General features: G+C 45.2%; 1 protein-coding gene across 1 annotated transcript in view; it reads right to left on the bottom strand.

The window, feature by feature from the left end:
* Positions 1 to 26,636, bottom strand: part of Tet1 (tet methylcytosine dioxygenase 1) — a 71,473-nt gene that overhangs the window by 9,898 nt on the left and 34,939 nt on the right. Inside the window, exons 3-8 of the mRNA XM_052164632.1 lie at positions 22,216 to 24,412; positions 17,232 to 17,322; positions 16,574 to 16,667; positions 6,166 to 6,377; positions 3,197 to 3,347; positions 2,650 to 2,745 (exon numbers count right to left, since the gene is read on the bottom strand). Coding sequence (XP_052020592.1) covers positions 2,650 to 2,745; positions 3,197 to 3,347; positions 6,166 to 6,377; positions 16,574 to 16,667; positions 17,232 to 17,322; positions 22,216 to 24,412 — 2,841 coding nt within the window. The remainder of the gene's footprint in view (positions 1 to 2,649; positions 2,746 to 3,196; positions 3,348 to 6,165; positions 6,378 to 16,573; positions 16,668 to 17,231; positions 17,323 to 22,215; positions 24,413 to 26,636) is intronic.

Raw genomic sequence — 26,636 nt, 5'->3', positions numbered from 1 at the left:
ACAGTGGGAAGAACAACTGTAACATTAGAAATCTATAGTTGGCCGGACAGTGGTGGTGCACAGGACAGTGGAGAGGCAAAGGCAGGCGGATTTCTGAGTTCGAGGCTAGCCTGGTCTACAGAGTGAGTTGCAGGACAGCCCAGGCTACACAGAGAAACCCTGTCTTGAAAAAACAAAACAAAACAAGACAAAAACAAAAAACAAGAAATCTATAGTTGAAGAATATAGAATAAAAGGCACACCTAGTTACTTAATGGAATTGGACACTGGAAATGAACACAGACAAGGTTCCTGAAGGCAGGAGCTACAAAGAAATGCATGTAACATCTTATCCAGTTTCAAAAACAAGTTACTGTGAGCCTAATACTTAGCGTGCTAGCCCAGAAGGACTGGATCCAAGACTGGTTCTTTTAATTTTTTAAAGGTTTTTTAATTTATTATATCTGAGTATATAATAAATTACTGTTGCTGTCTTCAGATGCCCTAAAGAAGGCATCAGATCTCATTATGGGTGGTTGCTGGGATTTGAACTCACGGCTTTTGGAAGAGCAGTCAGCGCTCTTAACCGCTGAGCCATCCTCCAGCCCAACACTAGGTTTTTGTATTAGTCATCTTCTTAGTGTTTCTACGTCTTCCTCAATTTTTAGCATTTATAGTAGGGACCACTGCTAACGAACCTCGGGGCTCCGTTTACTCTTTTCATCAGTCTTGTATGGACATAGAAATCCACAGCACCTGAGTGCAGAAGACACCGAACCGCCCATTTCCCAGTTCATTCCCCAGGCTCTTCATGGCTTTGAGTGACTGCAATCTTCACATGGATCATTGGCGGGCCTTGAACCCAGTCCTTCTGGGCCAGCCTGCCAAGTTCATATTACAGAAGTTCCGAGCAGCGTCCATGGTTCAGGTTACAGAGACTGTGCATCCTTTAGCAAAGTCTTAGACTTATCTAAAGGTCAAATGTGCTTCATTAGACTTGTTCTTTAGCTCCAAGAATTATAAGGATTTTTTTCTCACTTTATAGTCCAATATAAATTACATATAAGATGTAAACATCATCTGGGCGGTGGTGGTGCACGCCTGTAATCCCAGCACTCTGGGAGGCCGAGGCAGGCGGATTTCTGAGTTTGAGGCCAGCCTGGTCTACAGAGTGAGTTCCAGGACAGCCAGGGCTATACAGAGAAACCCTGTCTCGAAAAAAAACCAAAATCTTAAAAAAAAAAAAAAAAAAGATGTAAACATCAGTTACCACCAGCGATTTATGCTGTCTCCAACTTTCCTTGCATTGAAAATGGTTTGAATCAGGTGCCCTGAATTATATGGTTTCCTTGAATACTTAAAATCTACATATAATTTTCTTTCTATTCATTAAAAGATGATTGATCTATGCTTTCAAAACCATGCTGGGACGCAGAAGCCCTGAGGATCTAAGAACTCACACTGCTAGAAGAATAGCAGAAATCTACTCTTGGAGTATTTGCTTTTTCTGATGTGAGGAGCTGGTGGTGCCACCTGGGACCATGGTGGCCTGTGCCACTGGGGCCACATCTGGGTCCATGGCCCTACAGTATCAGGAATCTGTTACCACCAAAGGCCAGGAGGACATCCCTGGTCTGATCTGCCTAAAGGAGACACGTTGATGCCCAAGGGCTGTGACCTGGCATCATGGAAGAGCCGGCCGGCCTTCATTCAGAGTGTGAGTAAGATCTGACCTTGCCCCTAACCTCCTGCAGTCCTCCAGGAAGCAGCCTTACACATTGCAAGAGCTGTGGGCGAGCCAGCCCCACAGGGATGAGCTTGGGAGAGCTGGCCCTTGGTACTGGTTTTCCACGAGGTGGCACAGAGCAGGGAGGATACCCTCCTTTCCCACCTCACACCTGGCGGCAAGTGGGAAGCCTGGCCTTAGTGTTCAGAGAGCCAGAGAGTGGGCCCTGGGGGTGGGGGGGTGGGGGGCGGGGCGGGGAGGGCAAGTGAGCAGACCCCCTGGGGCATGAGAGCCAGTGGGCTGAGCAGCTCTACTTCAGATGCCCCAGTGGTCCAGAGCCAGGGCTTTAAGTTGGCCCACCCCAACATTTACACCATCAGTGACCTGCCATGAAAAGGCCAGTCCTACAGATCCAAAGCTGCAGGACACCCGAGAGAGTCCCAGTGACCTTCAAGTATTGGTAGAGTAGGAGAAGCCAGAGACCTCATACAATGAATGTTTACCAGCAAAGAAATGTGGACAAAGTCGGGTGGCAGTGGGGCACGCTTTTAATCCCAGCACCTGGGAGGCAGAGGCAGGCGGATTTCTGAGTTCAAGACCAGCCTGGTCTACAGAGTGAGTTCCAGGACAGCCAGGGCTACACAGAGAAAACCTGTCTCAAAAAATCAGAGATACACACACAAACAAACAAACAAACAAAAAAACCACACACACACACAAAAAAAAAAAAAAAAAGGAAAGAAATGTGGACAAAAGGGTATACTGTGAGACACTCGGTGACAGGGCTTCCACAAAGAGGCTATGAGGGGAGGAAGAGATGAATGGGATTGGGGTTTGTGATGGGAAATTCTCTCTCTCTCTCTCTCTTTCACACACACACACACACACACACACACTAATAAGAAAGGGAATTTAAAAAACCAGAGTAAAAAAACCTGACTTACCTCTTTGCTTATGAGGGTCTTGCGATCTGGAATGACCCAGCCGGGTTTCACGTCACTTCCTTCAGAACTCATTCCAGTAATTCTCTTATAGTAGTTCTGTGGGAAGGAAACTTTCTTAGTTTTGTTGTTGTTTTGTTTTTGGTTTTTTTTTTTTTGAGACAGGTTTTCTTTGTTTATTCCTTGCTCTGTAGACCAGGCTGGCCTTGAACTCAGAGATCCTCCTGCCTCTGCCTCGTGGGTCTTGGGAATAAAGACGTGTAACACCACTGCCACCTGGCACTTTCTTACTTTTTAAAATATTGGCAAATGAGTTTGTTTGACTCTGGCTGCCCATAAAACCTTAAGTTCTTTTAATAATGCTTCTCTCTGGTGTTGGGGCACAGTAAGACTCATGGACAACTGTAATAGTTAACGTCTTTACATGACTTAGACTCTTAGTAGTGACATGCAAATTCTAGAATGTATGACTGTTTTTCAAAAAACATTTTAGGCACTACACATGGTTCTATACTGTAGGTAACACACTGAAAATTCAAACAGAACTCACAGGTATGGGATAGGTTGGAGCAAGTTTGAATTTTCTGGGGTTTTCGCTTCTCCCAAATTTACAGCCGTTGAAATACATGCTCCAGGAACAGCCAAAGGAGAAGGACGCTCCGCATGTTTTTGGGTTGATGCCCTGACAGGTGCAGGTACGTCTGGAAGATGGACAGCAGGACATTAGACAAGGTCACAGGAAAGGTTTACGAACAGGTTGTCATATTTACCCGTTGCTTCTAATTTTCTTCATTAGGATATACCCTAGTGACTTCTCGGCTCAAACTCACCAGCCACCCTCTTCACTCTGAGTCCATTCCTTTTCTATGTTTGACTTTAGAGACACGAGGAGGAGAAATAAAGGCAGGAAACTGAAATCTTCCTTTTAAAGTAAAAACCTTGACTTCCTCTTGAGCTTTGACTCCTTTTTGTCTCACGTGACCTCAGCAAGGAGACCAGACTACACTAAATGTACAATTTCGGTCAATTTTAATGAAAAGACGAGTGGTGGCACATGCCTTTAGTCCCAGCACTCGGGAGGCAGAGGCAGGTGGAATTCTGAGTTTGAGGCCAGCCTGGTCTACAGAATGAGTTCCAGGACAGCCAGGGCTACACAGAGAAACCCTGTCTCAAAAAAAGAAGAAGAAAAGAAAAGAAAAAAAGAAAAGAAAAGATGTTATGAGGATGAGGATTATAACAGGAATAATGAAAAGAAAGGCCACTTGGGACATTTAGAAAGCACTAAAGTAGATTATAAATTAACAAGTTCAGAGTCATAGATCAGCTATCTACATCCTGCCCCCAAAATAAATAAATAAATAGATAGATAGATAGATAAATAAATAAATAAAACTGCAAATGACAGGGAGGAGGAGGATGTTACAGCTCTGGTCCCATCCCAGTAAGAAAGTCCTTAACATCAGAATTTATTGATCTTCGTCTCTATTGTTGGCGGGGCTGAGGACTGAGCCTGCAAGTTCCCCAGGCAAGGTAACTAAGTACAGTGCCCATGAGGCTCCCTCGGATCAGGGCTTACAGTTAAGGAAAATGTGCTACAAGATTTATAGATCAAAAGTCTTCCTCATTTTAAGATTTGAACGGCAAGAAAAAGAAGTAAGGCTATATATGGAAAGAATACAGTTAGGAAGAAGGCAGTGTACCAGTCAGTTCTGAATTCCAAGTGAGTGGTCCAGAGAGTCATGAAACCCTAAGTCCTGTAACCCTAGCATTGAGAACCTGACTCCGGAAGATGGTAAATGTGATGCTAGCCACACAATGTGCCACTCTTCAAACCCAAACCAATACTCAGGAATGCTCTGCTAGAGGGTGGCTGTGGTAGCAGTAGCAGTGGGGCATGCCTTTAATCCCAGCACTCAGGAGGTACAGGCAGGCGGATTGAGTTCCAGGCCAGAGTGAGTTCCAGGCCAGCCAGGGCTGCACAGGAAAAACTAAAAACAAATGAAAAGAACAAGTGCAAAAGGCCCCTAAGACATTGACAGGGGGCAGGAGCTGGGAGAGGAAAATGTGGGGTGGAGTCAGGGCCAAAGAGTCAATTAGTCACTGAAGGGAGCGAGACTTGGAAGACGAGAGACACGATATATATTCAGGCAGTGGTTGTGCATGCCTGTAATCCCAGCACTCTGGGAGGCAGAGGCAGGCGGATTTCTGAGTTCGAGGCCAGCCTGGCTCTACAGAGTGAGTTCCAGGACAGCCAGGGCAACACAGAGAAATCCTGTCTCGGAAAAAAAAAAACAAATCAAAAATAAATAAATAAGTAAGTAAATAAATAAATAAATGGACGACTGTTGGTAAGTTAAAATATTATATTCTCGTGTAGTTTGAAAAACTTTTGGGGAGGCGATTTGACATGTTCATCATTATGAACCATAAGAAAGTGATTAGCAGATGTAATCCTTAAAAGCATTAAAGAACAAATTAGTCATCTACTAATCTAACGGTGAATTTCCTTTTTTTTTTCCTTTTTTTGGGGGGAATGGTAATTTTACTGCAGTGAACTAAACCCAGGACTGTGCAGGAAAGGCCAACAGAAGGAAGGATTGCCAGACTGAACTCTGCACTGTGTACTGAGAACCCATCTCAAAACAAGAAAAAGGGAAAGCAGTCCTTTACAAGGCTGGCCTTGAATGTTCACAAGGGCACACAGCCAGAAAGGGTCAGGACAGATTCTTCTATGCAGAAGAATCACTAAGATCCAGGTACAGATCAGCCAGGGCAAGACTCAAAAAGAGAAATGAAAGAAAAGAAAAAGAACACCACCTAGTTCACGAACGAACTGATGTTACTTCTGTATTGAATTTACCAGGAAGGCCTCAAATTCTGACAAATAATGTTCTGATAAAGACCCTTTGGATTAGATACAAAGCAAAAAAAAGTTCTATCTATCTATCTATCCATCTATCCATCTATCCATCTATCTATCTATCTATCTATCTATCTATCTATCTATCTATCTATCTATCTATCTATCTATCAGCTGATTAAGATGACGAACACAGCCTTAAATTCAATCATAGGACCCTAAGCAGAAATTTTTTATCATTTAAAAAAATATTTATTGGTGTTTTCCATGCATTATGTCTGTGTAAGAGGGTCCAGGAACTGGAGTTATGGGCAGACGTGAGCTGCCATGTGGGTGGTGGGAATTTCAATTGGGTCCACTGGAACCCATCTCTCCAGTCCCAGAATACCCTTAACTGCACTTGGGTGTGGTGGTGGGGGAGAGGGCACCACAGGGTCTCGCTGTGCAGTCCTAGCTCCAGCTCAGGGAGGTCCTGCGGCCTCTAACGGTGTGCAGCACCTGGACACCGTAGGTAGGTTTTCCTTCCATGCTACTTAAGAGTCCTCTACTCACAGTCTCAGTTGGCAGTTACGCATCAATTTACCGCTCACAACCAAGGAAGGAAAGCCAAGAAAGAGCCAAGGAAGGAAGACTAAGAAAGAACAGGTAGATCTGATTACTTCTTGTTGAGGGTACATCTTCGGTCGGTGGGATGTCCACTGTAGGAACTCAGGTTATCAGTGAGATCCTTGTACAGGCGGTCAGCCATCGGGCGAGAGACACCTTCCCACAGGAGGATAAGGATAACTATCACAGCGGTTGGACAGTGATGGCCTTCGCGCTCACGAACCAAACAGATAACCTTCTCCTTGGGACAACTTCTTCTAATCACCTGAAAGAATAGAATGGAATCATCTAAACACCTTTCGTTTTTCTTTTATTCTTTTCCTTTTTTTTTTGGTGGGGTGGGCGACTGAGGTGCGGTGGGGAGAGTCTTATATATAGCCCAGGCTTCAGAATTACTGTTAAAAAAAAAAAAAACAAATAAACTAAAAAAAATTCTTTCCCATTGAATTTCATGTGTTGGCGTTTTAACTCTGTATATGTATGTAACACATATGAACTTGTAGTGTGAGTTACATGCAGTTTTGGAACACCATGTGGGTGCTAGGACTTCAAGCTTGGACCTCTGTAACAACAGGAGAAAATGCTCTTAAATACCAAGGCCTGGAAACAACGTGCACTCATGAATGCTGTGCACAGGAGAGGCTAAGGCAATTTCTGCTTGTTGCTGAGACAGTCTCTGCATCTCTGCGGCACCCATGAGGGCCTCGAATGTCTGGCTTGGTGAACTGATCATACTCCAGGATTAATCTGAGTGTAAAGACTACAGCCTTTAACTGCTTTAAATTAAGGACATCCGTCTTATTTGAAGAAGTAAACAGTGAATGAAAGAATTAAGCACATCATTTAGGAGCTGTGTACATTGTCAGAATACTGAAGGCCAAAGAAATGCAGCGACCACGGCAGTGGGAGTGGGGCGCGCTGGATTTCACGGAGTCCCAGACAAAACCCTCTCAACTGTCTGATGTTTTTTTTTTTTAATTGTGGGGTGTTTTTTGTTGTTGTTTTGTTTTGTTTTTTTTTTTGGAGACAGGGTTTCTCTGTATAGCCCTGGCTGTCCTGGAACTCACTCTGTAGACCAGGCTGACCTCGAACTCAGAAATCCGCCTGCCTCTGCCTCCCAGAGTGCTGGGATTACAGGCGTGCGCCACCACTGCCCGGCAACTGTCTGATTTTTAAAAACGTTTCTTCCAAGTTAATAGAAGTGGAATCATCCAAGGAGAACATGATCCAAACTGTGAAAAGTCCAGACTCCTTACTCGGGATAGAGCTCAGCTGATGGAGTGCTGACCGGGCACTTGTCTCAGTCACAAACCCAGCACAAGCAAATGCACGCGTGAGTGCAATGCCAGCCCCCGAGGTAGGGTCAAGAGGAACAGAAGTTTACCACTCTCCCTGGCTAGTCTGAAGCCAGCCTAGGATATAGGAGACCCTGTCTCGAACAATCGACAGTAATTCTTCAGATCAATGGCACCATTTAGCAGTCTATGTCGGCTAGGTGGGATAAGGGCGAGGTTCATTTCCCTCTGAACCTGCCGCCAAGACGGCCAGCCAGATGTGGGGGACATGACATTAATTACTGCATTTGGAGGGCAGAGGTGTCGAAGCCAGCCTGGTTTTCATAAGGGTTTCAGGCCAGCCAGCACTACACAATGACACTCTATCTCAGAAAAACACAAGGGGAAAAATGTGCAGGAGTTTGATGCATGGAAACTCACATGGTGCAGAGCACCGGCTATCTGTGCCTCTCTTCTAGAGAGCGTGCATGTGCCATGACATATACGCCCCAGCACCCAGCCACCTGACACGCTAGTCATAAACGTGTAACATTCACACATATACGAATGTAAGAATGTACTTATATAAACATTTATGGTATGTATAAATCCTGAGGAAGGACCAGCAGGAGGTTCAGCACAAATGGGCCCCTGCGTTAGATTCCCCAGAACCGACACTTAAGTCAGGCTTTCTGGCATACACATTTAATCCCAGGATAACTGGTCTCCAGCCAGCCAAGGAGACACACTGAGAAGCGTCTAGAATATCTGGAGGCCCATCACAATAGCTAAGTGCTTGATTAGCATGCACGGGACATTAAGTTTGATCCTGCCAGACGGTGGTGGCGCATGCCTTTAATCCCAGCACTTGGGAGGCAGAGGCAGGCGGATTTCTGAGTTCACACCAGCCTGGTCTACACAGTGAGTTCCAGGAGAGCCGGGACTACACAGAGAAACCCTGTCTCAAAAAACTAAAAAAAATTGATCCGAGTGCCAGAAAGGAACAACAGCAACAAACAAAACCCTTCACCCCACTACATATGAACACACACACACAGGTCAGGCACACACAGTTATAGAGCAAGCCCTCCCTGCACTCCCCGTCCCCTAGTCCTAGCAGGGATTCTATCTGGGAATGGAGGGGAAGCACGTGACCGCTCACAGACCCACAGGCATTGCTACACGAGACCATATCCCAAGACACGTAGAAACACACATATAAAGACATGCATAACTTGTGAGCTTGGGCCTTTTGCTGAAATGGGTTATTCTAGGCCCATCCTGACAAGTTGCTTTAACCCTTCTCTAGAATTACAGGGACGATCTCTGCTGTCAGGTTCTTCTGCCCTACTGCAGTAACTGAGGCTTCTGAGTATAGCTCGGAACGGCACAGAGTAAAACCCACTAAGTCTAGTGGAGGTACACTTCAAACCCTGAAGTTGATACTATTAGTCAGAGGGAAGATGTGTGTGAACAAACCATGCCAGCTTACGTCACAGGCAATGCCAGAGATTAGAGGCCACGGCGGCACAGCGGGAGCAAGCCAATGGGAGCAAGGCCATACGTCACCGGCAATGCCAGCGCTACGTGAGACAATCGTAAAACTGAGAAAAGGAAATTCAAATTAAATCTAGGGATTTTTTACCTCATAGGATGTATCAGCTTATAAATAGTAGAAGCCAAAGAGCAGTGGGACTTCCTGAGAAGAAAAAATGTCACCCCAAAATCTTGTTTATTCGTACTTCATAAGCACCCTCTCTCTCCATCCTATCTATGTATCTATCTATGTATGTATGTATGTATGTATGCATGTATGTATCTATCTATGTATCTATGTATGTATGTATGTATGTATCTATCTATCTATGTATCTATGTATGTATGTATCTATGTATGTATGTATGTATGTATGTATCTATCTATCTATCTATCTATCTATCTATCTATCTATCTATCTGTTTTGAGCCGAAGGAAGTCCCGGGACTTACTGAGCAACCACCGGTACTTTGTATACACAGGACATGAGTTCAAATCCTTACCAGCAGCAAAAAATTGGCCATGGCCATGTATCCCTTTAACCAGGGCATTGCGGAACAGAGACAGGTGGAGGAGAAATAATGTGATAACTAAGAAGGCATCCGTGGTCCTCCCCTGCCATTCACAGGAGGGACATATTCACACAGTCACCCTTCCCACACACACCAAGCCAAAACCAAGACTTAGGTTTCATAGCATGCCCTATGCGTTATAAAACTAACATTCTGCAAACTATCTTGCATTCTATTAGGATTGTGGAGAACGAGTCTGGCTGCATAGTACAGGCTCCTCCAGTACTTGAGATCCTCTGCCTCAGCCTCCTCAACACTAGGATGAGGACTGCACCCCCAGGCCCGGTGTTCTTGTCTCCATAGGTAACAGTCTAGCGATGCACTTTGCATATCATAGAATTACCATTTATTCTTCTTAAAGATTTATTTTATGGGGCTAGTGAGATGACTCAGCAGGTAAGAGCACTGACTACTCTTCCAGAGGTCCTGAGTTCAAATCCCAGCAACCACATGATGGCTCACAACCATCTGTATAGCTAGTGTACTCATATACATAAGATAAATAAATCTTTTCAAAAAAGAATTATGTGTGTGAGTACAGTTGCTCTCTTCAGACACACCAGAAGAGGGCATCAGATCCCAATACAGATGGTTGTGAGCCACCATGTGGTTGCTGGGCATTGAACTCAGAACCTCTGGAAAAGCAGTCTGTGTTCTTAACCGCTGAGCCATCTCTCCAGCTCCCCGCCCCATTTTATCCTTTTATTGAGAAAGAGTCCAATGAGCACTTCTGTTCCTCAGCTTTCCAGCCTGTAATCTGAGGAATGGAGATAGATCTCAGTGAAGCACACTTGTCTACTGTGTATACAATGCCCTGATTTCCAGTTCCAGAATATACTTCTTTCTCCCGAGACAAGGTTTCTCTGAGTAGCCCTTACTGTCTTGGAACTCACTCTCTAGACCAGGCTGTCTACCTACCCCCTGCCTCCCAAGTGCTGGGATTAAACAGTGCACCACCAGCAGCCAGCTATAAGATAATAGTTTCAAGTGCATATGTACATGGGTCTCAATAGCATAATAGCATTTGTCTGGCATGTAGGAAGGTCTTGGATTCAATATTCAAACCACAACTTGGAGGTGATTTTAAAATTCTCTCTGGGCTAAGACCTCTATCTAAGGTAGAGGCAACTGTATCTTTACGTTTGGGGCCAGTCTGGTCATATGAGTTGCAGGCCAGAGAGCACCCTAACATCAGTGGATTCATTGTCATTGATTAGTAACAATAGTTCATGGTAGGAATAAACCATATTTTGTTGCTACATCCCTTTATTGATGAACAGTGGTTCCCTATCCCTTTGACAACCTGATTCTTAGTGGATGGTTACACTCACATTTTGTGTAGATCTGTTGGTGTTTCCTTTAACAAAATATGTTAGGGTGGATAAGATTATCTGGATTCTTCCAAAGTATAGGAATCATTTCCATTAATGGTGGATGAAGTTATAGCTTCTAAGCCTTCAAAATATTTAAGTGAAGGCACTCATGAAAAAAAAAAAGTCTGTCTAAAGAGTAGTACGTAGGAGGTCAGATGGATCTGTGTCTTTGGAAGGAACAGACCCAGGGATCACCTCTTCAGTAACTGTCGGCTGCCTTACAATCAGTCTCTGCAGTCACAGCCTCCCAGACCATCTTCCCAGCGGCCAGCTCCGAGGACCAGCCAGCACTGTCTTTCTGTGCTTAGCTTCCAGCTGGGGATCAGCCAGGACTTCCCAGATCCAACAACACTACTGCATCAAAGCAGCAGCTCCCATGATCCACCCGGTAAACTTTACTGAGGGCCTTGCTCTCCTACTTCTCTCTCTGGGCTTCTGTTTGATCGGGATGACGTGGCTCTGGGTAGGGCACTTCTGCAAACTGGCTTAGGCAGGAGGACCATCCTGGTGGTCTCGCACTCTTCCCAGGATGTGACGAGTTGGATAAAACTCAGGAGGCTGTGGAAGTCAGGTTGTCTAGGCCTGGAGAAGACCCTGAACCAGACCCTTGTGACTTCTTGAATAATTACTTCCTAGATGAGGAGGTGAAGTTCATGAAAGAGATGGGCAACCACCTGTCTTAGGCTAGCAGGGCCACACCCGTAGCAGAAGCACTCGCTCCAGCCGTCACCTCCGCACAACTAGAACATCTCCCACCTTCTAAGGGGCTCCTCCTCTGCCCTGCACTGACCAGCCTCAGGACCTCCACCTGAAATTCTCAGGCCACTAGCCAGCTATGTAACAACCCTGGAGCTCCTCCCAAACCTTGGAACAAGTGAAAATAAAGCTTTTGGAAACAACAAACGAATCAGTAAGTTTAGACTTGGAAAGATGGGTAAAATTCAGCTGCAAGAGTTAAGTTTCCTTCTTCAGCATTCATAAATGCACGGACACACATATACTGATATGCCTATGCATGCAAATGTGTGCGTGTGCATACACATACACATACACACACACCCACACACACACAAATAAAATGTTCACCAAAAAGAAAAAAATTAAATCAAAAACGCCTTCTTCTAATATATACATTTGTTCACAGTGGCCTTGTGTACAATTATAGTGTGTGGAAGGCTCAGGCAAGAGGGTCATTTGAAGATACCCTGTGCTTATAGATAATGAGATCAGGCCTAAGTGGATCAATCATAAACACACCAAGAGAAAAAGAACTATTCTCTATTCTTATGCCTATGAGTGTTTTTGCCTGCGTGTCTGCCTGCTCCATATGAACACAAGTGCACCCACTGCCCACAAAACAGCGCTGTCTATATCCTGGAGCTGGAGTTACAGGCAATCGGGAATGGCTGTGTGCTGCTGGGAATTGGACGGGATCCTCTGACGAACACTCCTGAGCCTCGGAGCTATTTCCCAGTCCTCAGCTTCATTTATAGTCATCCAGACTATGCCACAGCCCCTGACCCATTCCCTGATTCTACTGGGACCAAGTCAACATTCCCCACGATCTCTCTCGCCAAAACTTTAATATTATTTCCCTGCTCGGGTCTCACCTCCAGGGTGTGCTGCCTTTAAGGAGCACAGCCATGAAAGGCACTGAGAAACGGCCATGCTATACCCTAGGCACACTATATGTGACAAAGGTGGCTGAAATCCAAACAAGTGTAATGTCAGTTTTATGCACATTGTCTTTTTATCTAGAAGTCCTTTGTGAGATGCAGGATTTGTGAATATTTTCTCCCATCCCTGTCTACTCTCATTTCCGTATTAGTAGTGGCCTCTGTAGCTAAATAAATAAATAATAAAAATGAATTTCTACTTTTGCTTGTCTTCCTTTGAGAAGCAACTGTACCAAGACGTGCTTCAGTGACGGGATTACAAATGTTAGCCTAGCCGGACGGTGGGGGATGCACGCCTGTAATACCAGCACTCTGGGAGGCAGAGGCAGGCGGATTTCTGAGTTCGAGGCCAGCCTGGTCTACAGAGTGAGTTCCAGGATAGCCAGGGCTACACAGAGAAACCCTGTCTCGAAAAAAACGAAATCCAAAAAACAAAACAAAACCAAACTAAACCAACCAACCAAACAAACAAACAAACAAAAAAAGTAAGTGTCAGCCCAGACACCATACCTGGATTTATTTTTTCTTTATCTGGCCATTTCAGAAACATTTACTCCTAAGTATCCATGGTCATATTGGCACCCATTTGTGTCTAAATCATTGAAGCTTTATCTGTCAATTATTACTTCTGTTCCATTGACTGTGTGTCTAATCCCATGACAGTAACAATTATTTATTATATGGTATTATGCATTTCTTTACTGTGATAAAGACCATGACTAAAAACTGTGGGAGAAATGAATTTATTTGCCTTGCAGGTTAGAGTCCACCCTAAGGGGAGCCCAGGGCAGGAAATACAGCCAGAGGCAGGAAGGGAGCAGAGGCCACAAAGGCTCGCTGCTTACTGACTTGCTCGACTTGCTTTGCTTGTTTAGGTTTTTGGTTTTTTGAGACAGACTTTTTCTGTGTAGCCAGGCTGTACCTTGAATTTAGAGATTCCCTGCCTCTGTCTCCTGAGTGCTGGGATTAAAGGTTCCTGCCACCACTGGCCAGCCATGAAAAAGTAACATAATTTCTGCCACTAGATACACTAGGATATCTTATGTGGAAATAAATGCTCAAGACCCCGTGTAAAAACATCAAGAGAGACATCACACACATAATCCCAGGGAGAAAAGGAATTTATCTGGAGCTCATTGGCAAGCTCTAGGCCAATGAGAGCCCTGTCTCAAAGAGGTGTTCGGAGTACCCAAGGAAAGGCCTCCACAGGCTCCTCTGTGTATGTACACACCCACATACGTGCACTGGAACCCATTAATGGTGCACAAACAGCGTCAGGACTCACCCATTAATGGTGTTTAAAACATATCAGCATACTAAACACAGTTATTAAGTAAGGATATCTTGGTAAATTAAGTGCGGGTAGGCGATATGCCTCCTTCTTAATTACTAGGAGCTCCTGCCGTCGGGCATTCCTAAAGTTTGCCCTCTGCCTGATTCCTAAAATGGTATGGTAGTTGAAATGACAATGGCTGCCAACAGGGTCACAGATTCCAATGCTTGGTCACCAGAAAGTGGCATTATTTGAAAGGCTTAGGAAATGTGGTCTTGTTGGAGGCAAGCTAAGAGGAAGCCCAGAGTCAATCAGTCGGTCAGTCGGTCAGTCAGTCTCTCTCTCTCTCACCCTCTGCCTACAGGACGTAGGACTCTTAGCTACTGCTCCGGCCTCAGCTACCATGCTACCCTCTGCACCAAAAACGATAGTGGACTAACCCTTTGAAACTGTAAGTCAGCTCCAACCAAATGCTTTCATTTAAGAGAGTGGCCCACACAGTGACTCTTCACAGCAATACAACAGTTGCTAAGATGGATGGCTATTGTTGTTAGGAAGATATCATAGGCTCCATGTCTTGTTGCTATGGTAACACCCAAGGAGGTACCTTCATGCACAATGGTACAGCCCCAAGACAGATTTGAGGAGAGGCAGGCATATATAGGGATATGTGTATGAACCTACGCAAGGTGATTTAATGAGGTTGATTCAGTTAAACTCTGCAGCCAAACTGCCATGACACTAATACAACTCGCTCGTGCCTGGAGAGATGTCTGATCGGGGTAGGAGAAAAGAGTTCTTGTGGAGCATGTATAAAGATCTGAGTTTGGATTATAGCACCCATCCAAGTTTAAGGTGATCATGGCCTCCTCTATCCTGCTAATGACAACGCACAGGGAAAATTAGAGCTGCATTCAGCAAGTGTGCTTACAAGTGACTTGCCACACTGCTGTCTAAGGAAGGGGGAAATCAAAGCTAGATAGACAGAGGCAGGCAGGGCTCCCCCACTCACAGATTGCCACCACATACAAACTAGGTAAAATATATTCCTGTTCTCAGCTTCTACATTTTGAAAGTGATGTCTAATTAATTCCTAAAAGAAACCCTACTTAGAAACCAGACAGCAAGCCTGGCAGTGGTGGCGCATACCTTTAATCCTAGCACTTGGGAGGCAGAGGCAGGCGGATTTCTGAGTTCCAGACCAGCCTGATCTACAAAGTGAGTTCCAGGACAGCCAGGGCTATACAGAGAAACCCTGTCTCGGAAAATACCAAAAACCAAAAACAAACAAACAAACAAACAAACAAACAAAGAAACCAGACAGCATATCCTTATCAAAGATGTTTCAAACACTGCAGTTAGATACAGAATTTGGTGTAAGAATTATTAATCTCATAAGGGGTTTCCCACCCCACCTTTGTTCCTTCATTCAGTCCCCAGATAAAAGACATGAAAGAAAATAAAAGACACAAATATTTATGATAAATAAGCCTTTGAAGCACTAGAACTGGGCAGATATCCACCCTCTAAGGTATTAGTGTCTACTTCCCTGAGTTCTAACAACCCTGAGTTATAACTTCCCAGGCTCCATCTGGGCTGCTCTTAACTCTAGTTAGCGCTCCCCTCCCCCCTGCTGTGTTTTCCTGATTCCTTAGACCCCATGATGTCTTCTCCTCTCCTCTCTTCCTTAGACCCCAGGCCCAGGAACTGAAACCCCACCCACCTCTCTTCTGTCCAGCTACAGGCTGTCAGCATCTTTAGCCAACCAATATTTTTTTTTAATTAGGGGAAAAGTCTGCAGAGCATTACTTGGCATAACGTGGGGGTCCTCTCATCCCAGAGGCAGCCAGGACCGGTATATAGCATCACAACACACAGCAGCAGATCAAACCTCAGCCGCTCACTTTAGCCGTAAAAATTCTTCCAGACCTGACATCTTTGCATCATCCTACCATCACCTTCCCAGTCAGACGGTGGACTCTTCTAGTGTTATTTCTAATCACTGTGTTAAGCGTATAGACACATTAAGACGGAGACCTGGTTCTCTCCTTGGACCATGTGATCTCCGGGATGGATGAAGGATAAAGATGGTCAGAATTGGTGGCTGTTGTCTTACTTTTTGTTGCTATTGTTCCTTTCCCCTTAACCGAAGACCTTTGTATTTGCTTTTTGTCTTTTTTTTTTTTTTTAATTTTGGTTTTTTTGAGACAGGGTTTCTCTGTATAGCCCTGGCTGTCCTGGAACTCACTCTGTAGACCAGGCTGGCCTCGAAGTCAGAAATCCACCTGCCTCTGCCTCCCAAAGTGCTGGAATTACAGGTGTGCACCACCACTGCCCGGATACTTTTTATCTATTAAGAAAGGCTCTTGCTTCCAAAATATGTAGCGTCTTATGGAAAGGAGGATAAAACCTATTGAAATATACCTATTAGTTAGACAGCAAATACACTGAAAAACATAGAACACTCAGTGACTATATAATCAAATGCTCTCGAGGAAATGCGTGCTCCTTGGGGAGGGCTGTAGTGTTACTTTTAATCAGCTTAGAGTGATTGGGTTTAAACCACATTGTGTTTAAATATCCTACCCAGGCAACCAAAAACCCAGTAAAGACACGTGGCTTCTCTCATCTCCCTGTCGACACACCAAGTTTTCTTGGTCTCCATTTTTTGACAAAGCAAAACCTTTTCACGTAATGCACGGGGAAAATCCATTTTCTAAAGTACCAAGAAAAGCTGAGTCTCCAGGCGGCACTCACCCACTTGGCGACCGGGCAGCCTTGAGAGCTCTTCCCCTCCTTCCCCGTGAACACTACCTTCTCGATCCGGATTGCCTTTCCCTTCTGGCCATACCTGGTAGAGAACACAGTAGGCGTGGGACTAATTAGTGACAACAACCCATCTCCATGCTTTCACATCTAAATGCATTAAGTATACACATCAATCCGTTTAAAAGATAAAGAAAAAAAGAAAGAAAGAAAAAGAAAAAGAAGACGAAACGGTTGTCATTTACGTTGGCTAAAAGCCAGCGGTTATGTGGCAGATTGATTTCATTACCCAATTCTATTTACGTAAGGGGCACTCTAAATAAAAATCGCCTGGCCTCAACACGAGTCTCGGGGGATGGGCAAGTTAGGGTTAAAGCAAGGGTGGGAATCATCTCAGCTATTTCTACCACTGTACAGTCGCAGGAAAATACATGTTCCTGATTGGTCAGACGGGCTTGGTGGGCGTGTCTCCAGGCCCCCGCTCCTGAGAGGAAGGCCTCAGGAGGACCGGGCGTATGGAGCCCTGAGGAGCATCCAGCTCACACTCCTGACCGGCTTCGTTCGCCTCAGGACCACTCCGAGACCTTTCCTCTGCCTTGACCCAGGCCCACGGGGAAGAATGGTTTAGCAGGGCAGCACAGCTCCTCACCTAGTCTCCATGAGCTCCCTGACAGCGGCCACACTTGGTCCTGCCCCAAGGTGTGTATAATATGGGCCTTTCTCTTTTTGTGTACCTCCATCTGTGGAAGGAATCAGATTATTAGACCCAGTTTTACAAAGAGCACAGGGGCTTTTTTCTCTTCGATTGGATTAGTTTCAACTTTTAGCGGATGAGACAACGGGGGGCATTCTTAGGACTTCTGGCCCTTATTCCTTCGAGCAGTCAGAGGAGAGAAGAGAAAAAATTTAAAGCGGGAAGGTGGGGGTTGGTGTCATATTTATTCTCCCATATTCTAGCTTTTTTTTTTTTTTAATTAATATGACTAAACTTAGTAAGATGAGGTCTTAGTAGAACCTCAACGCACTCACAAGGTGTCCAGGGATGGTTCTGAATTCCTGACACTCCTGCCTCAACGCCAAAGTGCTGGCACAACACCTGGCTCCCTCTTCCGGTTTCATAGGTCTCTGTAATAACTGCTATAACACAGAGCACTAAATCTGAGAAGCTTAGCTCCAGTATCCGATTAAACGTGAGCCTGGTAACAATTCACTGACCTGGGAGTGCCCAATTAGGTATTCATCGTCAAAGTGTACAAGGAAGGTACTCGTTAGAATTACTGGTGATCGCAAAAGACAGACAAATTTAACACCCACACAGAGGGAATCAGTTACAAGTACTTTTATAGTAAATATAACACTTCTTAGAACAACAACGGGAAACTTTAGATACCGCTACAATTTTTTTAAGCAAGAACAGAAACTTAAGGTTGCGTGTCCACACATTTGGGAGGCACAGGAGTGTCAAGTCTGGACTATACAGTGAGTCTGAGGCCAGCCTCAAACAGACAGAAACAAGGAAGTCACGCATTGGGCTTAGGGGTGCACAGCTGTCACCCTAACACCTGGGAAGAGAACTGGAAGGCTGTTTTAGGGGCCAAGACCAGCCTGCCTTATATACTAACTAATGTCCTATTAAAATGCACAGCAAAAAGCCCACTTGGCAAGGGTGTAAAGACCTAAATTCTGTAAATGAAGATAATTTTTTGTCTTTTTTGTTTTTTGGATTTGGGGTTTTTTTTTTTTTCTTTGAGACGAGGGTTTCTCTTTGTGGTCCTGGCTATCCTGGAACTCACTCTGTAGACCAGGCTGGCCTCGAACTCAGAAATCCGCCTGCCTCTGCCTCCCAGAGTGCTGGGATTACAGGTGTGTGCCACCCCCGCAAATGGAGATAATTTAAACTAACAATAATGCTGCGTCCTAAAGAAGGGCTGGTGACACTATGGGAATGAGACAATAGGAAATCAGACATGCTTCGTAGCCAAGGCTAGCCTCCAAATGCACTGATAAGAAATCTTATAATATCTCAGTCCAAGGCTATCTTTAAATGTCCACCAGGCACACACCTCCACGTCCAGTTTGTTGTGAATTTTTGTCAAATTTGGGAATAAATTTGGCTTCCTATATGTTTAGTTTGGCCTCTCTGTATTTTACATACTTTCCTGGCCAGGGTGTTTTTTAGAAGCCCATTTTCTGGTTTAAAGATGTAATGTAGCTCAAACGTGGAGTGTTTCCCTAGCACAAACAAGGCTGTGGGTGGTAGACTTGCTAGTAATGGGGCTGGGGTGGGGCTGGGGTGGGGCCATATTAGAGGAAGCGGGAGAATAGTTGCAATTAAAAAAAAACTGGGGGCTGCAGAGATGGCTCAGAGGTTAAGAGCACTAGCTGCTCTTCCAGAGGTCCTGAGTTCAAATCCCAGCAACCACATGGTGGCTCGCAACCATCCGTAATGGGATTCAGTGCCGCCTTCTGGTGTGTCTGAAGGCAGCTACAGTGTACTCATATTTAAAAAAAACAAAAAAACAAAAAAAATCTTTAAAAAAAAAAAGAAACAGTATGAGATGAAGCTAGGGCGGCCCCAGTCCTTATTTTATTTATCTGTAGGTGTGCATGTTTGCATGTGGATATGAGCTCTGGAATGCATAGGCCTGTAAATATGTCAAGTCCACCAGAATGAGAGTTATAGAAGACTATGAGCTTCCGTGTGGGTGCTTGGAACTGTACCTGGGTCCCCTGGAAGATCATCGAGTGCTCTAAACCACAGGCATCTCTCCAACCTATTTTTAAGTAAGACATGTGTGCGCAAGAGACTTTATTTCTGCTAGTGATTGAGAGTGGGGTGATTCTGACCATAGGTACATTTGGCAATAGTTTCCGTTATTTTGGGGCCTATCAAGTATGGGTATGAGCGTGCTCTCTGGCTTCCGTCTAATGGAAAGGGGCCAGGGATACTGTGAAATACACTTAGCAGGACAGTCCCTATTAATTAGGTCAGTGTATCAATACTGCTGATTTTGACAAGCACTGACCCAGAAATGGCTTATTCTACTTCACTCTTATGTACTATCCTTATTTTGGGGGTGAGGGGGGCGTTCAAGACAAGGTTTCTCTGTGTAGCCCTGGCTGTCCTGGAACTCATTTTGTAGACCAGGCTGGCCTTGAACCCAGAAATCCACCTGCCTCTGCCTCCCAAGTGCTGGGATTAAAAGCGTGCACCTGAAGCAAGACCCTCAGCTACAATGATGTTACTCAGTTATCGGGAGATTTTTGTTTGTCTCCTTAAGAACTCAGAAAAGACATCACCTAGAACTCTGGCTCCCAACCTTCCTAATGCTGCAGCCCACATGTCACAGTGGCCCCCAGCCATGGGATTATTTTCATTGCTACTTTATAAACTATAATTTTGCTTCTGCTATGAATGTAATGTAAATATCTGATATTTCTGATGGTCTTAGGCAGTCCCGTGAAAATGAAGTTTGATCCAAGAGGTCAAGACCCAGCCTATCAATAACCAAAAGCATAGCATCCAGTGTTCAGTAATGGACTGCCCGGTCTGTCTTTGTGTGACTTTGTATGCAGAACCTGATAACCCCACACTCCAAAACCTACATGAGCCCAGAAGTATACAGGCTTAAAAAAAAATTGGAAATCTATTTTTCCCTTTTCACAGAGATATACAGAAAAGAAATTTCTTGTAATGTTAAGCTTTAAAAGAAATGGCAGGGGCTGGAGACCAGGCCTAGGTTAGCAGATATTTGCAGTAAGCTTTGGAGATGACAATTACAACAGAAGGGTTGGAGAGATGGCTCAGTGGTTAAGAGCACTGACTGCTCTTCCAGAGGTCCTGAGTTCAATTCCCAGCAGCCACATGGTGACTCACGACCATCTGTAATGAGATCTGACGCCCTCTGCTGGCATTCGGGCATAAATGGAGGCAAACACTGTATAAATAATAAATACATAAATCTTGAAAGAAAGAGAGAAAGAAAGAAAGAAAGAAAGAAAGAAAGAAAGAAAGAAAGAAAGAAAGAAAGAAAGAAAGAAAGAAAGAAAGAAAGAAAGAAAGAAAGAAAGAAAGAAAGAAAGAAAGGCAGGTAGAGGCACGGGGTCTAGTTAAGTAAGCTCCACAACTGTGTGCATGATCTCTCAATCAAGAAGAGTGTGTGTGTGTGTGTGTGTGTGTGTGTGTTTATTCTGATTTTGAACTTTCTAAGTAGCCAAAGGTGAGTGCCTACCACCGCCTCCATCCTCTGAAGTTAAATACACCTCCAGCCTGCAGTTCTCATCCAGCAATCTACTCTCCAGCCTGCATCCGGTAGGAAAAACACCCATCCCTGTGGTTCAAGCAGATCTTGAGTTTGGGCCATCCGACATCAGTCTATTTTAATACCTAAACCTGCACTGAAGACATTCAGCCAGTGTATATATTTATTACAAAGTCCACTTTATGGCAAGGGGGTTGAGGAGGAGGACAAACTTCAAGGACAGAATCTGTACTGTCTTCCTTTGCTGTGTTAATTTTGTTCTTAAGCTCTGTAACATTTTTTTTTCCAGCTCCTACACCTTTACAGAAATATTATGTTACTGTGTGGTGGTGGCAGCGGCTGCACATGCCCTAATCTTAGCATCGAGGCAGAGGCAGGTGGGTCTCTGAGTTTGAGGATAGCCTGGTCTACAGGAGAGTACAGGACAGCCAGGGCTGTACAGAGAAACCCTGTCTGGAGGGTGGAGGGGTCTGTGTAGGTCTGTGTGACTGCAGTGACCAGCAGGAAGAGGATCTCCCAAGCCACCAGGGGAAATGAACTTGTGTCATGCCCAAGCCTTAAACTGCTCAGGTATTTCTCTAGCCCTCTCCATGTTTGTTTGTTTGTTTGTTTTGTAGGGGTGCAGGTTCTAACTAGAAAACAGAGGCTACACTCAAAAAAAAACCCTTCTCCCTCATCCAGCTTCCCAAAAGTTGCAATTACAGGGGCCATCACAACCTCTCAAAGTCACAGAAAAAGCAGCCCTTCCAGAACAATATTAACAAATTATTTTAATTAAGGAGAAATTTTACTATTTCTGTCATATGAGTGTATGTGTGGAGACCTGGGAATGTTTATCCCAGATTATACGCCATAGAACTCAGGGGCCAAGGCTGTGCAAACGCTTTGCCTGCTAAGACATCTCCATAAGCCCCCGAGAAATCTTGAGTAAGATTAATATGTCCCAGATCTACCATCTCAACAGCCAGGCTATAGAGTCTCCTTATGTGGGCACACCTTTTCTATCGCAAGACGCAGAAGCTGTGGATTCGCTCACCATCGCCGCGCCTGCGCGTGGCTTTACGTCCTCTCTAGGAACCTTCTAGGTTGAACTGTATTTGATATAGGTAGAGCAGAACCACACATGACTAAGCAAAGGCAACTCATTCTTAGTCCTGAAAATGAACCGCTGCAAAGGGCTTTTCCCACCTGAAAGAGTTTACCTCTTTTTCCCAGTCTGAGTAGAATAAACAAGATTTCAAAGTCAAACAAGAACAGAATTACTTAGTACATCTCATGTAGACTAGAAAGAGCCAATGATGACCCCCCTCACCTCCCCCAACCCCCCCCCAAAGATGAATCAGGAAGACACCCACACAGGTGAGTACTTACCACACCCGCAGGTTGCAACTTCCTGCTCCTTCAACCCAGCTATCAGGTCTTTTGCAGGCTTGCTAAGGAAGTCCATGACACTCCCGTTAAATTCTGCCTGGGCACCGTCCGTGGTGGGACCCAATGGCCCATTGTTCGATGTCTGAGCTTCTTGCTTTGCAGTAACAACTGTAATTCCATTGGAGCTTAACACTTCCCCCTTCCTGAGGATTGATGTTGGGTCTGGCAGGTGTGTGTCAGGAGAGGTACCAGGCAACGGCGGTGGTGGGTTTTGATGCACCAGGTTCTCTTGAGCGCCTAGATGAAACTGTGTTTGGGCAGCACCAGCCATTACATTAGCACCCTGGGTAGACGGAGGGGGCTCGGGCAGAGGCTGACCTTTCTGATTGACACTCACCGAGGGCTGTCCCTGAGAATTATCTGCCAGCTCTGCAAATGCCTGCCCACTGGATTCCGTCTTGAATTGGCATATTGGCAGAGAATCTGATGGTTCAACCTTCACTTTTTCCTTTGCCAATTCGGGGCTCCTTGTGAATTTTATCTGACTGATAGGAGGAAATAACTTATTGTCTTGTGAGAGTGTCTTACTCTGAGTCATGGGCTTTACTATTTGGTTAAAGATAGGAATATTTCTCAACAGAGCAGTAAAATTACGCGGACCAGACTGGCCAAACCTTTGAAACTTAGATGACATCCAAATGTCATGCATCTTCCTATACTCTAGAGCTAGCTGCTCTTGCTTCTTCTGATCATTTTCTTGAGAGCTGTGGGCTGGAGCCTTCTTTTTCCGCTTGCTTGTGTGTGGGGTCGGTCTTGCCTTCTTCTGGGTCTTCTTTGGCTTTTTGGATGGTACGCTAGGTTTATTTTGTACACCTGACGGCGGTTTCTGTTGTACCACGCGTTTCTCCAGACTATGTTTTTGCTGCGTGTTCTTTGCTACGACAAGGCCTCCTGGTGTACTTTGAGCATTCCTGACCTCTGGGTTGATGTGGTTAATTGTGGATGCCAGTTGGGTTAATTGTGCTGCGACATCTTCTTCAATCTGACTATAGGGTGCATCCTGGAACGACGGATCGTGGGAATTCAATTTCTGATCGCAGCTTAGTACCTGACTGCAGTTTTCGAGATTTTGACTTTCTACTGGCAATGGATTTGAATTCTTAAAACCATCAGAGGGAGCTTTACCACCAGCAATGCTTTTCTTGTCAGCTGCAGGTGAGCTCGAATAGCCTCGTGACTTTATAAGTGCTTGGTTAGCAGCGAAACTATCAGGAGACTTGAATGTTCTGTTCTGGCCATTAAAGACAACAGGGTCATGGTGAAGACTCTTTCCTTGAATATTCGGGTCTTGGAGGTCTTTTCTCACCGAATGAAGGATAGCCTTGCAACTGTCAAGTAGACTAGCGGTTCTCTGATGTGTTTCTTCACCCTTCTTGGGCTTGGACGGGGAGGAGTTTTCTGAGGGCGCTTCTGAGAGCTGAGTCAGGGCTTCTATGGCCACCACTTGCTCCAGCGTTAACCTCCTGTCTTTCATCAGGGACAGAAGGCTTGGCTGAACTGGAGAGTCGTCTTTGGGTTCTTTGTTGGGTGCCGTCCTAGGGGGTCGGGGTTGGCCCCCAGCACCGTGTGTGTTAAAGATGGTGGGTTCTGCACCAGATCTGCAGCTCCAGCCAGGCTTCTGGAAGAGCACGGCATTCCTCGGCCCCTGGAGATGATCACACTCTCCCCCGGGGGTGGTGACACTCATGGCATCCTTGCAGTTTGAGGGCTCAGTCAGCAACTCAGAGGAATTATCATTTCCCAATGCCTTGCTGAATTCCTCCTGGTTCCACTGGTTGAGCGGGAGGTCTGTGTCAGTGGGCAAACGATGGACATTTTTCATGCCGTTTCTTACGGCCTGTGCAAATGTCAGGGAAGGGTTGGCTTGTTGCTTGTCATCCCCAGAGGGTTGGGAGTTTTCAACCCCGGTTAAATTTGCATCGTGGCTTCCCTTGACTTGACCCTCTGCTAAGTGTGATTTCTTGTTTGGCGTCCATGCCTCCACTTCGAGTCCAGTCATGCCTCCTGCATTCTCCCTCACATCTTCAAGGGGACGTGTGATCGAATCCAGCCCTTGCTCTTCTTCCCCATGACCACGTCTACTGTAGTCCATTGACTCTGATTTGGGGCCATTGACTGGTTTGTTGTTAAAGTCTGTCTGTAAATAAAGGAAGCACAGAAATTACTTCTACTACCTGCTGTGTGTCTACAGTGAGATTTTGTTGGTAGGGTCACTAGGCTCAGAGTTTGCTGCACTGCTCCAGACTCAGTTTCAGTTCTGGGATTGCGGGTGAGGTCGCCTATCTGGAATCCCATAATCCAATGGTGTGTGTGAAGTTCTGGACGTCATCCCCAGTCTCCCCTACCCCCCATTTAAATTATGCATAGTAGTTCAACCAGCAATCCCAGGAAGCAATCCCAGAAATCTCAAACCTCTGCATTTGAGGCCAACTCGGTCTACACAGTGTGTGTCATGCAGGTCAGCCGGAGCTACATAAAGAGACCCAGCCAATGAACTAAATAATCCTCTTGTTCAGTAGGCAATACTACAAAGGATGTGTGGGGCTGGCAGAATCACCAAGGATGGGGGTGTGGTACAAATCCTAAGTACACGTTGAACTGTCCCTGTGACCACATCCCAGCCACAAACTCTGCACGGCTCAGCCTGCCAATCATTGTTCTTTGAGATTAGCATCGTGTTTTCTGTGACTTCCTTTCACTCACTTTGATGTTCTGTTCACTTCATTAAGTACAACTGTAGTTCATTCATTTCACTGAACAGTCAGTCTGCTACTCATCTACACTACTTGACAGGGAGATACATACATTCAGCACTGAACACGGCAACTATATGGCTATGAACCTTTTGGTCTCCTGGTACAATTACATTCAAATTACTATGCATTATGACTAGCAATTAGTATATCACATTTATGCATATACTGAATTAAGGCTTTTGAAAAATGATTTGCATATTTTGTATTTGTGGGTGTATGTACCTGCATGCGTGTCCCTGTAGAGCCCAGAAGAGGGCGTCAGAACCCCTACAAATGGTAGAGTACTGTGAGCTAGCTCACACTCATGCTCAGAACTGAAGCTAGGATCCACTGAACCAGCCCCACTTGCTCAACTCTTGTTCATAGTATGCCCAGGTTTTGTCAAAATTCTGTTGAGAAAAATGGCATTGTCTTATGTAAAAAAGCACCTCGCCTTCTGTTTATTTCTTTTTTGTTTTGGTTTGGTTTTTGGATTTGGTTTTTGTTTGTTTGTTTGTTTGTTTGTTTGAGACAGGGTTTCTCTATGTAGCCCTGGCTGGCCTCAAAGTCAGAAATCCACCTGCCTCTGCCTTCCAGAGTGCTGAGATTACAGGCGTGCACCTCCATCGCCTGGCCTTCTGTTTATTTCTGAGAGGTGGTGGTAGTGGTGGTGGTGGTGGTGTTGGTGGGGATGATGAAACAAGGTCTCCTGCTATAACTGGGTGAGGCTTTAAAATTTCCAGGCATGCCGGGCCGTGGTGGCGCACGCCTTTAAACCCAGCACTTGGGAGGCAGAGAGGCAGATGGATTTCTGAGCTCGAGGCCAGCCTGGTCTACAAAGTGAGTTCCAGGACAGCCAGGGCTTCACAGAGAGACCCTGTCTCGGAAAAATAAAATAAAATAAAATAAAATAAAATAAAATAAAATTTCCAGGCAGCCCAGGCTAAATTCATGCCTCAGCCTCCCAACTGCTGAGATTACAGGTATGCACTACCAGGCCTGGATCATATAAGGCTTGGGGAGTATCTAGGCACGTAGCCAATCACCAATCAATAAACTTTAGCACCCAGGCACTGGGGTCGTGCATGGCAAGGGCTCTGCTACTGATCTATACCCCCAGGCAACCGTTATTTCTTCCTCTTCCTCTTCTTCCTCCTCCGCCCCCTCCTCCTCTTCTAGATTTTTTTTGAGACATTTGGTCTATAAACACCTGTAACTCCAAGGATTCCAATCCCTCTGTTGTCCTCTTTCGGTACCCGGCGCGCAGGCAGAGCATTTAAAATGCATGCAAGCAGGATACTCGTACCCACAATAGATATAAATTAACAAATCGTTTTAAAAAGAACTAACATGTCAGTCAGACAAGGAGGTTCTCTGTCGGGGATTGAGAAGACAGCGTTCAGTTGTGCCCCTGGCTCCTTCCACAGCAGAGATCGTAATAAATCCTTCCTAAAGCAAAGTTTTAAGCAGCATTGTTTCCCACAAATTCCTTGGGAGTCGAAAAGGCAACACCGTCAAGAAGTGTGGTGTGTTGTGTCCCGTGAGCGAGCTTTGCATCTATCTGCTCAGCCTGTGTGCGCAGCCCAGTGAGGGATTTAAAACTCACAGGAGGAGCTGGAGTTCAGC

The sequence above is a fragment of the Apodemus sylvaticus genome, chromosome 19 (assembly GCF_947179515.1).
Source record: "Apodemus sylvaticus chromosome 19, mApoSyl1.1, whole genome shotgun sequence".
Taxonomy (NCBI): Eukaryota; Metazoa; Chordata; class Mammalia; order Rodentia; family Muridae; genus Apodemus; species Apodemus sylvaticus.
The sequence above is the reverse complement of the archived record's forward strand: the minus strand, read 5'-3'. Positions and strand labels throughout refer to the sequence as shown.